At 39.5% G+C, this 15,332-nt stretch overlaps 1 protein-coding gene across 2 annotated transcripts in view; it reads left to right on the top strand.

The window, feature by feature from the left end:
- The window catches only part of LOC119729772 (collagen alpha-2(V) chain-like), a 58,050-nt gene that overhangs the window by 24,481 nt on the left and 18,237 nt on the right, over positions 1-15,332 (top strand). For both annotated transcript variants that reach the window (XM_038202512.1, XM_038202513.1), the window contains 23 exons: positions 913-957; positions 1,334-1,387; positions 1,745-1,798; positions 2,197-2,250; positions 2,513-2,566; positions 3,065-3,163; positions 4,264-4,317; positions 4,454-4,498; positions 5,373-5,426; positions 6,048-6,146; positions 6,909-6,953; positions 7,823-7,876; positions 8,472-8,570; positions 9,505-9,558; positions 9,965-10,018; positions 10,857-10,910; positions 11,699-11,752; positions 12,184-12,228; positions 12,670-12,723; positions 13,023-13,067; positions 14,074-14,127; positions 14,775-14,828; positions 15,176-15,283. In XM_038202512.1, the coding sequence (XP_038058440.1) occupies positions 913-957; positions 1,334-1,387; positions 1,745-1,798; positions 2,197-2,250; positions 2,513-2,566; positions 3,065-3,163; positions 4,264-4,317; positions 4,454-4,498; positions 5,373-5,426; positions 6,048-6,146; positions 6,909-6,953; positions 7,823-7,876; positions 8,472-8,570; positions 9,505-9,558; positions 9,965-10,018; positions 10,857-10,910; positions 11,699-11,752; positions 12,184-12,228; positions 12,670-12,723; positions 13,023-13,067; positions 14,074-14,127; positions 14,775-14,828; positions 15,176-15,283 (1,386 nt within the window). The remainder of the gene's footprint in view (positions 1-912; positions 958-1,333; positions 1,388-1,744; positions 1,799-2,196; positions 2,251-2,512; positions 2,567-3,064; positions 3,164-4,263; positions 4,318-4,453; positions 4,499-5,372; positions 5,427-6,047; positions 6,147-6,908; positions 6,954-7,822; positions 7,877-8,471; positions 8,571-9,504; positions 9,559-9,964; positions 10,019-10,856; positions 10,911-11,698; positions 11,753-12,183; positions 12,229-12,669; positions 12,724-13,022; positions 13,068-14,073; positions 14,128-14,774; positions 14,829-15,175; positions 15,284-15,332) is intronic.

The raw sequence follows: 15,332 nt of genomic DNA, 5'->3' as shown, positions 1-15,332 counted from the left end.
GTCCACTGATCTCTTAATAAAGACTGGATAGCAGATGCCGATAAACCATTTACACAGTTGAATTTTGCATTTTAACCAGTTCGCCTTCGATCTTCCCAAAATGGCCGCTGATATATGTATGTTCTATGCGTACATACAGCGCGCGCTGTATCCAGCTCGCACATTATGGCACGCATACGTATTGTGATGTTCTAAACAGGACATTTCCGTCGTGATTATATTTCCAAAACGTCACAAAAAGTGAAATGCGGCATTCAAAAAGTAAACCACAACGTTTGAAAACTGTGAACCATGGTCAGTGGTGGTGGAATAGAGGTAAACCAGGTGAACCACGATGTTACAAAAGTAAATCACAACTGCTGATAAAGACGGCAAATTGTCCTGTAGAGGTCACCAGCTGGTTTTTTCAATACGGCTTCAAATAGCTTTGTCTTGTCTTGATGAATACTGCACCAACACCCCTTCTCAGGGGTCACACGGGCAGGGTATACACATCCTTCCTGCCAGAAACACCGGGGCGAACCCCTTCTCTTAGCGATAACTGGGTTCTTTTACATGCGTTAGGCCTTATACAACACACAGGACCTACTGCTTTGTGTCCCATCCGAAGGACAAAGCAAGAATGGTTAAGTGCCTTGCTTAAGAGCACAAGAGTCCGCGCCTGGGCTCGAACCCACATCACTGTTGCCTCTGAAACACCAGAACATGAGTCCGGTGCTCTTAACCGCTAGGCCATGACACTCCACCAGCTTTCCTCTGCAGCTTTCTGAACCTTATCCAGTCTTTGTATAGAGATCAGTGACCCGTTTTTTTCCCAAAGCAGAATTAAATAGAAGTTGGTGAGATTGAATTTAAGGTCTTTTAAAATTTGTGTCTGATTTTCCTGTCTTTTTTCCCTTCTTTTTTTTTCAGGGACCTCCTGGACCACCCGGCGCACCCGGAGCCTCTGGACAACGCGTGAGTTCTGCCACCTGACTTGTCATGTGACCCCTCCCTCACATGGGTTGTCAGCTGACATGGCCGGGATGAAAGATCAGAGAGTTTGGGAATTATGTCTAGCTTGGACCGAAAGTTTCCAAATTTGTACATTTTTTTAGGCAGACATTGGAGTGGGTTCTCCCGCATTTTCATTAAAAACAAAAAAAATCAAACTCACTGTCGAAATACTCAAACTCTCCAAAAGATCAAATTATAAACTCAGAGTTTTACTAGTTTACTATCCCCTTCATTCAAATACCTTAAGGTTGCGTTCTTGATGTATTAGTGAAAGCCAAGTTTGTATTTTGAATTTTGAGATCATTATTATTCACATTTTTTTTTTTACCCTGTTCAGGGAGCCCAAGGTATGCAAGGAGTTCAAGGAGAGAGCGGACCTGTTGGCCGACCTGTACGTTGTTATTTTTCTCTCAGCCTTTTGTTGTAATTCATGCAAAAATCGCACGTATTTGTGCCAATAATTTTACCTAAAATGATGCACCGTTTTTAATATTAAGGTAAAAGTTCCCTAATTGTTGGTTTTAGTGTTTCAACATTTTCATTTCTTATGTTTTTTTTCCCCTACACTTCTCGGTAGGCCTGTACCTTGATTGGCTTGCCGTTTAATAGGCAAATAACGGGGTTTTTTTATGTAAAGTACTTTTTAGGTCAATCTCATAAAGCTATTTCAAACAATTTGTTTTCTTGCAAAACAATTGGGTTAATATTCTAAAACCATTGTTATTCATATTTTTTTTGTGGTTTTCAGGGACGTTCCGGACCGGCTGGCCCAAGAGGACCTGATGGTGATGAGGGCAGAGATGTAAGGCAGTCTAAAATTTTCTTTTTCAACAAAACAAAAACAAAATCAATATTTTTTTTTTTGTCAGAAAACAACAACTTATCCATTAATAATCACTGGGAAAAATATGGGCGCCTAGTTTCAAGCAAAAGGCACGTCCTGGGATGTTATGTTTTTGTACATCATTTTTGGAGTGTAGCATTTACACTTGTTTGAATTTTTGCAGTAAAAGCATGTTGTGTTTGGTGTTTAAATAGCACTTATTTTAGGAATTTCTGTTGTAGATTGGAGATTAATAAAATGTTGAAATTCCTATTTTTCTTTTCTGGAAGTTAGATCTGTGGGAACTGCCAGTCACTGAGAGTTATCTTTATACTCATTTATTTAATTTGTTTGTTTTTAATTTTTTTTTTTGGCAGGGAAGCAACGGTAGCCCTGGATCAATCGGAGCTCCTGGCCCAGGTGGAAGACGGGTACAGTCTTATTCCAATTTTAACCCTCCGAACAAAATGATAAATTGAAAAAAATGTACAAAGACCGGAAACATAACTTACTTTTCTTTCGATGGAAGTTGTTTTAAGAAAAAAATATGTACTTTTCTGACTGTAGTCAGAGTCCAGTGTAAGCTACATTGTACCTTCAAAGTTTAATTTTAATTCAATTTGTAATACGTAGGACAGATGTTAACTTCAAAATCGACGCTTGATCACGTTCTGAATTGTTGGTTTGTTACAGGGTGCAGGTGGCTACCCGGGCAGACCTGGGGCACAAGGACACAAAGGATGGAGAGTAAGTAATTTTAACAGGTCAAGACAGGGTTTAATTAGTTTTACTTGGTGGAGCACTGGAATTGCATGCCAGTGGTAAAAGGTTCCAATCCTGGTTCGCTCACGTTTTTGCCGTCACTCTTTCCAGTTCATCAAAGGGTCAAACAGGCATGCAACTTTTCCTCGGATCAGCTGATTTCCTCTGTTTTTTACTTCCCATGTGTGCCATTGAAAATAGAAAAACACTGTACAAAGTCTGGGGAAAATTTGGATTTCCTCTTTTTTGGTGATTTCCCAGTTGCATGCCTGGTCAAAGATCGGTAGAGCTCTTGAATAGAAACCAGTGGTCTCTGGTCCTAGCCCCGGCTCGATTCAGATTCTGTCATCAGTCTAATTTTTGTTGTTGAAGATTGGAAAGGTTGATCGAGCTCTGGAGTGGCAGGTCAGTGGTCTCAGGTTCCAGCCCTTGGTTTTTAGTCACATTTTCATCAATCTTCAAATTCGTAATTTTTTTTTACAGGGTGCTCGTGGTCGCAAGGGAGCTCTTGGTGATACCGGTGAGGCCGGTGATACCGGTGCCACTGGAGCAGTCGGACCTGCTGGAGCCCCAGGAGCAAGAGTGAGTTATCTCGTACAAGTAGATGAACCCCTCGGGCTGTAACAACCCAACCCTCCCGGCTTTTGAATTCATATACTTATTGTATTGATAACAATTGATAATCTTCCTACATGCTGCATAAATGTTAGAAAACTCTCAGCCTAATAGCCAGGAAATTGATATTCTCACACACCCATTTTGCTTCCAAAGATTTATCTTTTCAATTTTGTTTCACTTTGTTGACAGTTCTGCTTTGTTCCATTGGTCCAAGGAAGTCATTGCAAATTCTCTCTTTCTAACCCTCACCTTTGTCCACCAAATTTCAGCCACGATGCCCCGATTTCTTGAAACCGAAATTAACTTGTGTCCTTCAAGATGATCGTTTCCAGAGCTTTGCTTCTGAAACTTTTCGTTAGTGGATTATGTAAAGATTGCACATGAAAATCTAATTTTGTTTTTTGTCTTTCATTGACCTGCCGGAAAAACAAGTGTGAGTGCAGAACAAGCTCTTGCAAAGAATTTAACGCCGTAGTTTTGATCAATTTTCATTTCCTCCTTCTGGATACCGTCCAAGCACTAAACTAAATACCACGTGTCCATGTGAAACAATGCCGTTTGTATCACATTATCTCAACCCAAATACACACATGCCTTTTCACTCATTCACCAATTACATTGGTTACCAGTTAGACAACGCATCAACTTCAAAACAGCAGTTTTCATGCACAAAGCACTTCATAACACAATGCCGCAGTACATAATGGGATCACTCAACCTTAATGCACCCAGCCGTAGTGGCCTCCGCTCCAGTAACAACCTTAGAGTTCCACGCACATTCAAAAAGGCAGGGGACAGGGCCTTCTCAGTGTCTGGTCCCCGATGCTGGGATTCCTTGTCACGCAACATCCGCAACATCAGTTCTCTTGACAACTTCACGGGCAGACTGAAAATTTTGATACTTGCGAAAACGTGCGCTATAAATCGTGTTATTATTATTATTATTATTATTAATATAACATGCTTGGTCAGGCGGAACTGGAACCCACAACCTCCTTACTAGTGCAGATGCCTGAGCCCCTTCTCTTTTGTTACAATGTTACAACTTTACTTTTCTTCCTCAGGGTGCCATTGGTGTCCAAGGTGAGAGAGGCGAGCGCGGACCCCGCGGATCCGTCGTAAGTGAACCTTTTGATTTTTCCAATTCTATTTTCCAACAAATTGATCTCCAGTATCGATCCATTAATGTCATTTTTGAAATGAAACTGTCCTTACTGATGGAATTAATTTTTCTTCGTTCTTTTTTTAAAACAGGGAACTCGCGGTCAAGATGGCAGTGATGGTGATATCGGAAATAGCGTAAGTAGTAACCTTTCATTTGTCGGTGTCATTTTGTTTTCTCCTTAAAATTACGTCCGGCAAAAAGGTCACTTTGGACCCAAGCCTAGAGGACCGACTCTTAGAAAGCATTTTGGAATGGTGCAGTATTATCAGCCAGTTTTCCGCTTTATATTTTTATCGTGTTATGTTTTGATTGTCGTAAATAATGGTAAACTTGTGTATTTCAAGACGCCTTACACTTAATTTATATTAAAGGGAAGATACAACATTTGCAAACATCAAAAAACGAAACGATCAAATTATTACAAAATGTCTTATTGGATTATTATGACATTTTAAAGCACCCTGTAAATTCGTGGCTCCTGGTGTGCTGACATTTTCAAGAAAACTGGTATTTTTCCAACGCTGGTCGGCCGACCAGCGTTGGAGAAAACTGGCTTTTTTCAAAAAGTGCTCTTAGGTTTTCATAGTTTTTCCGCATTTTCTTTGCAATTGATTACACACCTGTGAAGGGGTACAAGCCTGCCAGACTGATTCTCTGACCTTACAATTCCCCAATGTCGCCAAACTACGCCGTTTAATCTTAAGTGGGGTCAGGGAACCAGACTAGAAGAACGTGATGTTTTTTTTTGGTTTTTCCAGCATCTTCAAGCCCAAAATGTGAAACAAGTCAGTTTAACAATATTTGCTTTATAACATTCTAATCTCCCAAATCCAGTTACTACTGATAATTACAGCCAGAGCAAATGTACATTCCCTTTAAGCAGTCCACGTTTGCTGTGTTCAAGTCAAAGTATGCTCAGACTTTAGTAACTTGGTATGTTTACAACAGGTTTCACAATTCGGTCCAAATGTAAAAAAACGAGTGTTTTTATTTGTTTCTTTATTTCAGGGACCCCAAGGAGCCACTGGATCAATGGGTGCCATGGGATTAACTGGTGCAAAGGTGAGTCTATTTAATTCCCAAATTTGAAGAAAAAAACCTTATTTCCAAAATATCCTCAATTTTAGGAACTAAATGAGCCATGGTTGATTTCCATATCTATTTCACAAATTTAACTTTCGCAAGTAAAAATTATCTTCCGTTACCTTCTTCAAAACTAGAAGAGAGCCAAAAAAAAATTAAAAAATAAACGCCAAAACCCACCTAAAAGCAAAACGAAACAAAACAAAACAAAAATGCACACCAAAACAAAAATGCAAATATCTTTGATTAGTTTTCAAGTAATCGGTTTCAATCCAGCAACACCTGTGCTACATTGTTTTACACTGTAGTTATTTACAAATAAGAATCCATAAAAAAACGTAGGGTGTGCAGGATGTTTGGGGCAGTCGGTGAGTAAAAGCTAGGGCGGTTTTAGGCGGTACAGTAACAAATGGGTTCAATAACCTGTGTTCGTTACAGATGTTAAAGCTTTACATAGACTTGTATGTATCACTGTCTGGTTTTAGATTGTGAATTTTTTTGGGTTAAACTATCATTTTTGCTCAGTCATATTAAAAAAAAACGTTTTGCTCTTCAGTTTGTTATCGTTATGCTTTTTTTTTTTCCCCCAAATCATAACAGGGAGATGCAGGTCCCCAGGGTGATATGGGCTTCCAAGGTATCGTAGGTCAGCGCGGCGAGAACGGCGCTGACGGTGCCCCAGGAGCCACTGGTGCTACTGTAAGTCTCCTACTCCAAGTAGCTTGTCTACTTTCGTGCACTTTCTTTGTCTTTGGATGTCTTCAGAAACGTCTTACATATGATTTGCCAAGAATTGATAGAATTAGTCATTTTGAGTTTATCAAAGAGGAGGTGAACTTTCGGCGTTGATGCATATTTCTTTTATAAACATTTTTACCTTCTCTTCTTCTTACAAGTTTTGTTTGAAACACGCTAATTTTGTCCAGCCCACATCACCACACTATAAATTCTCTCTCTTCTAAATTGTACATTTGAGTTTAGTATTATTTGTTGTTTGTTTTTTTCTGTTTATACAAGAGCAATGAGAACACACATACTGACATTTGTATCCTTGTGGAGACATTTCTTTCTTCTCGTGTACTAAGGTTTTCGAGTTTGAAAGTACAGTTTCAAAATGCTCTTACTTTATAACCAGAATTAATTTCCTTGGCTGAAATTCGGACTTAATATCCCTTTTTTAAAACTCTACCATTTGCGATGGATATACATACCTTGGAAATTCCTAGTTTTTGAGTAAAAACCATAAATCTATTTCGTAGAAATCTTGTGGAGACAAATTCATCTGTAGAAATTGCCCTGTGGAGACGTATACAATTGTTTGTTCCCTATTGTGTGCATGTCTCCAGAGGGCATGGTGTATCAGATCCTATCTTCAGGTAGATGTGTGGTGATTATAAATGCTCATTTTTATTTTATAATTAGGTTATTATTATAATTTTTTTTTTTTTTGGTAAATTCTAGGGAAACGCTGGAAGCGATGGTGCTGTTGGTGCAGTCGGCGATGCGGTAAGCATTTTCAGTTTGATTCTTTACACCTTGCCATTGCCTATTATATAACTGACATACAGATCCTTGTCATTTGATTGTTGGAACTCACATCACGTGACATTCGTTATTGATCCTATTCACGCCGGGGCTCAAAAAGTCCCATTCGCCCATGGGGAATGGGAAATACTATTCAACAGTTAGGATCATTCTTGTTCCAAGACGCGGTATTTGTGTGCAAATGCATGCTGGTGTGCGCGTTCAGCGTTGCGTGTAGCACGTATTGTTCCAAAGAGCCAGTGCTACAGCATTGGGTTCAAACATTTTCGTGAAGGTGTGGTTTGGAAGAGAGAAATACATTTTCCACCCATTTTGTATTGAAAGAAAAGTTCAAATATCAAATGACAAGGATCTGTATGTCAGTTATATAAAACAAATATTGGTACAATCTGGACTTTTCCAGTTCACTCGGCTTCGCCTCATGAAATGGAAAAGTTTAGCTTTTACCTTGCAATAATATTCCTCCCATTCCATGCTGAGCCACTCAATATTTGTATATTGTCCCTCCTTTACATTTGATACATTCACAATCTTGTACTTGCTGATCGAGGCAGGCTCAACCAAATCTTGCCTTCCCTGTCTTAGAGCGTAACACAGGTCAAGCTAAAATAAACAAATTCCTGTTGTTTTCCTATTACTTGCTTCTTTATCGCTTGTTTGTAGTCTCCATTTAGAGTGGCCCTTGGTTGTATAAAAAAAACAAAAACAAAAAGACGACTTCGTAACTTTTTAGAATCTTTTTGCTCAGCAGTAGTTTGACATGGATCGTGAGGACAAATCAAGGCTAAGATATTTGATTTTTGGTTTTTTTTCCGTTTGTTTGCTAACAGGGCGCTGCCGGTATGCCTGGCCCAGGTGGTGCCGCTGGAGCAAGAGGATCTACCGTAAGTCAACCCAGAATTATACTTTGAGCCAAATTTTGGCCACAATGTGAAGCATGTAGGTTTGATTTTTCAGGTTTGGAGTGGTTTTGAGGTAGTGAGTCGTAAAGCTTGTTTTGAAAAATTGTATTACAGTAGAAAGTTGTCGTCATATCTTCACATTCTATTTATGATGTTGCAAACAAATAATTTTTTTGTCTAATTCCAAAATTAGAACCAGTTTATGATATAAATAGATACCAAAGATTTATTATATTTGAGACAAATGTGCAATTGAATTCTATTTTTTAAAACTTGAGATAATGCCTTTACTGCAATCTACAATCCACCAAAAGTTTACACCAGCAGGTGCTCATAGTGTTCCTGCATGAACAATAAACGGCACTTGGAGATCGTTTGTGAAAGCTCTGTTTGTTTGACCATAGAGAAAGGACGCACATCTTCTTTACGTGAGCTCGAGGCATGCAGTGGGCAGTGCGGCCATATTGTTTCCACATTGTGTCCATGTTGTGTCCATATCGAGTCCATATTGTATGACCAACAAGTTTTGCAATTTATCACTCTTTGGTTTTGTACCTCTTACCCGTTTCCTTTGAAGGGGGCTCGCGGAGCCACTGGACCCGGTGGTGAGCTTGGCGCCCCAGGCTACCCTGGACTAGCCGGATCTCGCGGTGCTGATGGACCTCGTGGTCCAACTGTGAGTTTTTCTTTTTAGCTTTTAAAAACAAATTCACTTTTCTGATGTCCACTTCACACACAATAACTGAAGTCAAAGTTAACTAAATAATGAATAACCAAAAAATAAGTTAAAGGTAATATACAACATTTGCAAACATCAAATAATAAAACTACCAAATCATTATGAAATACCATACTTACTTACTCGGCCGACCATCCTTGGAAAAACTGGTTTTTCTCAAATACTGCCGCCAATTGGCCGCCCATTTACCAAATTTAGTTATTCCATGTTTTCTTAACAATCGGTTACACACCCGTGAATGGATGCAGGCCAGCTAGTCTGGTTCCCTGACCTGACAAGGAAACAGACAATTCCCCGACGTGTATAAAAATGTTCTGTTTCATCTGAAGTAGTGTAGTAGGCTACAAGAACAGCATTTTTATTCCTTGGTTTCTCCAGCATCTATGAATACAAAATTTTAAACAGGTCAGTGTGACAACATTTCTGAAAATTACAGCAAAAGCAAATTTTGTATATTACCTGTCAATAAAGTAATCAACAGTGAACACAATACATGTACCTATCTAAATAAACAACCTAAGCCTCGATCAACGTTGGCATTTTCTTTCCCGAAGAGAAGACTGGGTTGGGCACAATTTTCAGCTCGCCATTTCCTGAAGCGGCCGAGTTATTCTCTCTTTTTTAATGGGGTTTACTCAAGTATCAAACTTAGAAACTGAACAAAAAGAACCATGAGTGGGCGCATATTGTCGGTTATTTGAACAAAAGAAACGTTTTGTAAAAGTGCAAAGTTGGGGATGTTGACTTTTTTTCCCGAAAGGGAAAGGGAGTATACTCACAATAAACCCTCATAGGTACCTAGACGATGCGGAAGTTAACTCTTCCAGTTTTCGTTAATCGTTGGGTTTTTTTTTTTTCTGTGTAATTTCAGGGAGGCGTTGGAATTCGTGGTGAGCCTGGACCTGACGGTGGAGAGGGTAGTGATGTAAGTAATGCTTATAAAACTTTCTATCAATGGAAACCCTTTGAAAACTAAAGAATTTTGTGATTATTTTACCATTTATAATATCAAGTAGTTCAACTGAACTGTTTATGGTATATTGCAAACAGATAACTTTGTCACTTCAACATGAAACGTTTTTGTTTCCTCGTCTAACAGAATGCTTTGTAAAGGAATGATACATGATCGGCTGTGTGTAACACAAGCTGTCTTAAGGCACAGTCTTACGTCACCTTTTTATATTTTTAAGAAATTGTATTATGTGATGTTTGGTTGTGCAGGTATATCATTTGTATCTAATCTCTACATACACTGATGTTATTTTCGTTTAAACTAAGACCATTAATTATGAAGTCAGAGAGGGATGACATCCATTTTCGGTTTCTTTCAGGGTCCTGATGGTCCTGTCGGTGCAACTGGTCCCCGTGGCACAACTGGTGCCCGGGTAAGTACAGTCAGTCCGATCCCGTTCCACATGATACCTTTATTGTCCTTGAATTTCAGGTACGATCAAAGCCGCGTCCGCATCCAGTTCGTTAGTAAAAGATACATGCGCGCGCACCACTGATTACTAGCGCCCATTGGATATAAACACTAAGTTGTGTTAACTTAGGATTCTAATGGTTCCAATGCTACTTAATGGCCAGTGGGCGTGGTTTAAACTGAACTGACGTCACACTAACGAACTGGATAGGTCCTCCAAAGCTACGGCTTCACATACTGTCAGCATTTCCCTGTTAAGCTGCAGTGGACGAAGACCTAGACGATCGCTCTTGACAAAACGTTTGAATGCAACCTTCTGAGCTATCCCTTGAAGTCAAAAACCTTCTGATTAATCCCCCTCCCACCCCCCCCCTCCCCAATAAAAGGAATTAAAACGATAACAAGTTCTTGATAATGTGAACGAAAAGCCAACACATGACTAAATATACAAGCTGTGTTGACTACGCATTGGTAATGAAAAGGTTGCAAGTTTATTTTCCGTATTTTCTACGGTTGTAGATATACTCGTATTTATTCTGTCACTCTGACGTTATTATTCAGGTGAACATTGTGCCAGAAGAGTGCTATAATGATTCCCGTGCCTTTAGAGATTAACAGTGATACATTTTTCCAGGAACTGAATTCAAGCAATTTGGCTAGAATCTAAGCAATTAACGCTTAGCATTAAACGGCCTTTCCTTCCATCAATTTGCATATGTAAATCAAAGTAGGAAAAAACATGATTCAAATTTTCATTTAATAGAACTTTTCTTTTCTCTCTTTTTTTTTTTTTGGTACAGGGAGGCATGGGCGGGCCAGGACCTAGTGGTCCATCTGGTGCTACGGGTATGCGGGTAAGATATTGTCATCTTTGAAATCATGAATTCTTTTTGTCTTTATCCTTAAATCAATGATTGTCTCCATTTCAATTGCATGGATGTTTCCACTCTCCGCATGGAGACACTCACAGGAAAATAACTTGTCCAATGTCTGGCCGTGTAGAATACGGAATGACACTGATTGACTGTTCAGAGCGTACTTCGCGCATATTTCGAAACGCTGCATGCCCTATTATGCGCTCACGTTGTCTCCTGCTTGTCACGTCACGTACAAAGATTTTTTTCAAGACTGCTCGATGCCTCTACAACATGGAAAGTCTTGAAGGCCTGTTTTTCGAGAAAAAAAATATATCTGTAATTTGTGTTGTAAAAGGGAGGACATAAATTAGCACATTATAGATTCTAGCAAAGCGACGTCGATAAATGTCATCTTTGAAAGGATTGACTCTACCAAAAAACTTCAAAATTGAAAACACTGTGTGTCGGTCGCTCAACACACAGTCCTTCTTGAGTTCTCCCAAGTAGTTGGATATGTAGATTACAAAATGCCACGGGTTAAGATTGCACAAGGCATGATGGGAACCAATATGGCGCAGCAAGATCGTACCCATGGGATCGAGGTTGAGTTGTACCTCACATGACAAATTTATCGCCAGTTTCAGTCTGGAAATCAAAGAATTGTACAAGTGCACGATTGTCATTCACGTCTTGTTTTCCTTATTTTATTTTTCTGTTTATCAGATTCATCATAAGTAATGTTTTTAAGTGGATTTTTCTTATTTTCATTTGTTGTTTCTTTTCAGGGTGATGCTGGAGCCCAAGGTTCTCGAGGAGCCCCAGGAGAGAAGGGAGACGCGGTGAGAATGATTTTCTTAAGACATTCTGAAGACGTTTGAGTAATTCTGAATTTATCATAGGAATTGTGGTAGTCAAGGTACTTGCGACGGATCACAGGCCAATCACAAGGCTGGTCATAAAAAAATCACAAGGCAATTCATAAATCTGGTCACAAGTTTATATTAGACAAACAAAGGAATGCCTCCGTCACAGTTATTTGCGTAGCTTGTGCATTGACTTGCTGGGAGTGATATTTTTTTTTCCAAAGTTGACTCAGTGTCAGATTATAAACTATTAAAGTCCATCTTGTGTGAAGACTAACATTGGAGTTGTTGGACGCTCTTAGATACAGAAAGAGAACACATCAATGTTCAGTGACCAATCGTTCCGATCAAATCGTGCTGAGATTTTGGAGTTCAAATTGTTTGATTTCACTCTTTTCCACCTCCAGGGTTCCCCGGGACGCACCGGTGATCCCGGAGCACCAGGCCAACAGGTAAGAATCAACATTTCTGCTAGATATTGCAAACAACCCTTGTTTTTCCCCCTCACATCACTCGATGTTTTTCGTAGCAGAGACTTTGCAGGCATGGGACTCTTCCAGTTAAAACAGGAATTCCTGATTTTTTTGTTGTCAAATTTCCGTGTTTTTAATTATTCTGAGCCTGTTTTGGGGCTTTTTGGCCTGATTTCACTTTTTTTCCTGCTTTTGCACAAATTTCCTGGGTTTTTTTTCATTGAAATTAATTCTCACGCCAGAGACTGGCCACCTAAACCTCAAATGAAAAAGAAAAGCATGCAGCAACTGAAGAGCTAGCGGGATTTCATTCAATTTTTGAAACAAGCATGGAAGAGAATAGCTGTGGTCAGAACCTCTCATTCGACTTATTTTATCAGGACAGCTTCATCATCATCCAATTTTTTTTCCTCTTAACAGGGTGCCACAGGACCCAGCGGACGTCCAGGAAACGACGGAAAGCCAGGACCAGCTGTAAGTTCTTTTGATGATACAAATTCTTCTCAAGATTTCAGAAACTCAGGAAGATGTTCACCGAGAAAAGCATTGTTATAGTGACGATTATATCAGCCTATACAGTAGCAGATCTAGTTCAAAATGTAGCAATTTCACCAATTATTAAAATCCAGGATACAACCTCTGAGAACAGTGTGGCTCCCATCTGGAAAGGATGAACACATTTTTGTTTTACTTTTGCACTTTTTCGACTTGCCTAGTAGTCAGTTTATTTTAACATTTCTTGTGATTAATTTGTTTAATTTATTCATCAACAGGGCCCAGGTGGAAACGATGGACGCCCAGGACCCCCTGGTCCCGCTGTAAGTGTTGAAATTAATTCCTTCATTCAATTTTAAAAAAACCCATTTCATTTAGAAATCTTATGAGCACATTTATAATCTCAAAGTTATGTTTTCATTATTATCTAAGTTTGATATTATGATATCATAGATGTTTGGTCTTTGTAATGTCGGCATGGTGTTATTTATAACACCTCACCCACAGATTGCGCATCTTGATTGGCCGAGAGCGAGTCACATGGCATTTGCTATTTTTGCCTCTTTGCTGTGCATGGCCAAAAGTACTATACCCGTAGCAACCAAAGTACTATATCCGTAGCAAGTAAAGTACTATATGCATAACAGCTGGTATTGTGCGCCAGTGCTAGCGCTACATAGCTGGGTTCAAACATTTCGTGAAGGGGTAGCTTGGAAAAGTGCAAGTAAATCTTCAACTGGTTTTGTGTTCAAATAGAAGCACATTTTAAATGTATTTAGATTAAGTTAATCAGTTAATCACATAAAATCAAGCAGAATCTGTAGGAGTGGTGTAAGAAGCAGATTTTGACTGCTTTATCTTGTGGTGTAGTAAAACCAGCCTCCCTCGGTGATCCGTGGAGCATTCTATTTTCCCTCGGCTTCGCCTCAGGAAAAATAGAATGCTTTCATGGATCACCTCGGGAGGCTAGTTTGACTACATCACTCGAAGCAGTTACTATTTGTATATTATGGCCTTGTGCATTACCACGCCCTCAGAGGTAAAACTAAAAAAACTTGACTATAATTGAAGGACACTGCGGCACCGTTTTTGCTATGAAGCCATGCTTTTTGGTGCGTTCCTCTTGTGCACATTATTGACATGTTCTTGTCAGTCCAAACCGGGTTTCACGCAGTCTGCGCCATTCACATCCAAAAAAATGTCTATTTTGCTGAAATGAGAAGAGCCACACTATACCATCCACACAAGGTCCATAGTTGCATCGGTTATAACGATAGTTAAATAATGAGTGATAATTCACAAATTCCTGTCTCCTTGTTTTCTATGCAGGGAGCCCAAGGAGAGAGAGGCCTTATGGGTCTAACTGGAGCCCAAGGAGCTGGTGTAAGTGTCACTAAGCAGGAAAAAAAATATTTGCTTATAAAACAAAAGCAGCTTACCAGTCAAAATGTAATTCCGGGACTGGTTCCAAACGAATATTCGTTTAACTTGAAAAATATGTTCAGCAGCAATTTTAGGTGGGCAACTCCATAAAGAAATTGGGCAGACAAAAGGAATACTATAAAACAACCCTACCTTTTAATCCAGTGAAGTTCCGAATTTATAGCAATTTCTAAAATCTGCTCAATAAGACGAGAATTTCTGGTAATAAACCCCTTAGTCAAGAATGGCTGTGACATCCACTGGCCAGAAAATTCTGTGATATACTGTTCTCTCAACGTAAGAAATGTCCAGCGAAGAAAAAATGTATAGCGTTAGAGAAGCTACTGTGGCAGTGTTGCATAAACTGCTGTAAAAGGACTCGATTGTAGGAAATTCACAACTTTTTCCTGCATAGAATGGACACGTTTGTGGAATTTCGGACATAAAGCTCACAGACATAATTTTGACTTCCCCCCCCCCCAAAAAAAATTATAAACCACAGATTATTTACATAGTTTCATTGTGACTCAAAATCATAAGTGGAATTTTTGAGTCATGGTGAGCTCACGGACACAATTTTACTGTTTTTTTTCGCCCGAATGGGACAGGGAGAGGAAGGCAGGACAGGACCTGCTGGACCCCTCGGACAAAGAGGACCATCTGTAAGTTGTCTTAATTTTCATTTAAAATAAACAAGCTTGATTACCGAATTGCAAGATAACGAGATTGATGGTTGAACATGACTGTAGTTGAGCTAACAGGGAATTTGCTTAAATTTGTGTTGTTCTTACTACAGTATTGACATTCCTGTACTTTATTCCTTATTTATAATTGGTAAAATTTCATAGAGTGTCCTACCTCAGAAGCAGTGGTTGAAATCCTAAAAGTGGATGTTTATACTGATCTTTGGCCAAAGATAAAGTATCTCTGCTAACTGTCATTAATGGATTTACACAAACAACTTGGATGGATTTCTTATTCCGTTTGTTGTCCATGTTTGGATTTTCAGGGTATCGCTGGAGACATGGGACCTGAGGGCCCCGCTGGACCTCAAGGAGCTCAAGGTGCACGTGGAGACACTGGACCCCAAGGAGCTGGCGGACCCGGAGGACCTAATGTAAGTCGCTCCCTCTCCATGGCGTCTTAAAGCTCTCTTACCATTTCAG

This window comes from Patiria miniata, unplaced genomic scaffold (genome assembly GCF_015706575.1).
Source record: "Patiria miniata isolate m_02_andy unplaced genomic scaffold, ASM1570657v1 HiC_scaffold_21, whole genome shotgun sequence".
NCBI classification, from domain to species: domain Eukaryota; kingdom Metazoa; phylum Echinodermata; class Asteroidea; order Valvatida; family Asterinidae; genus Patiria; species Patiria miniata.
This window is presented reverse-complemented; position numbering and strand designations above follow the sequence as displayed.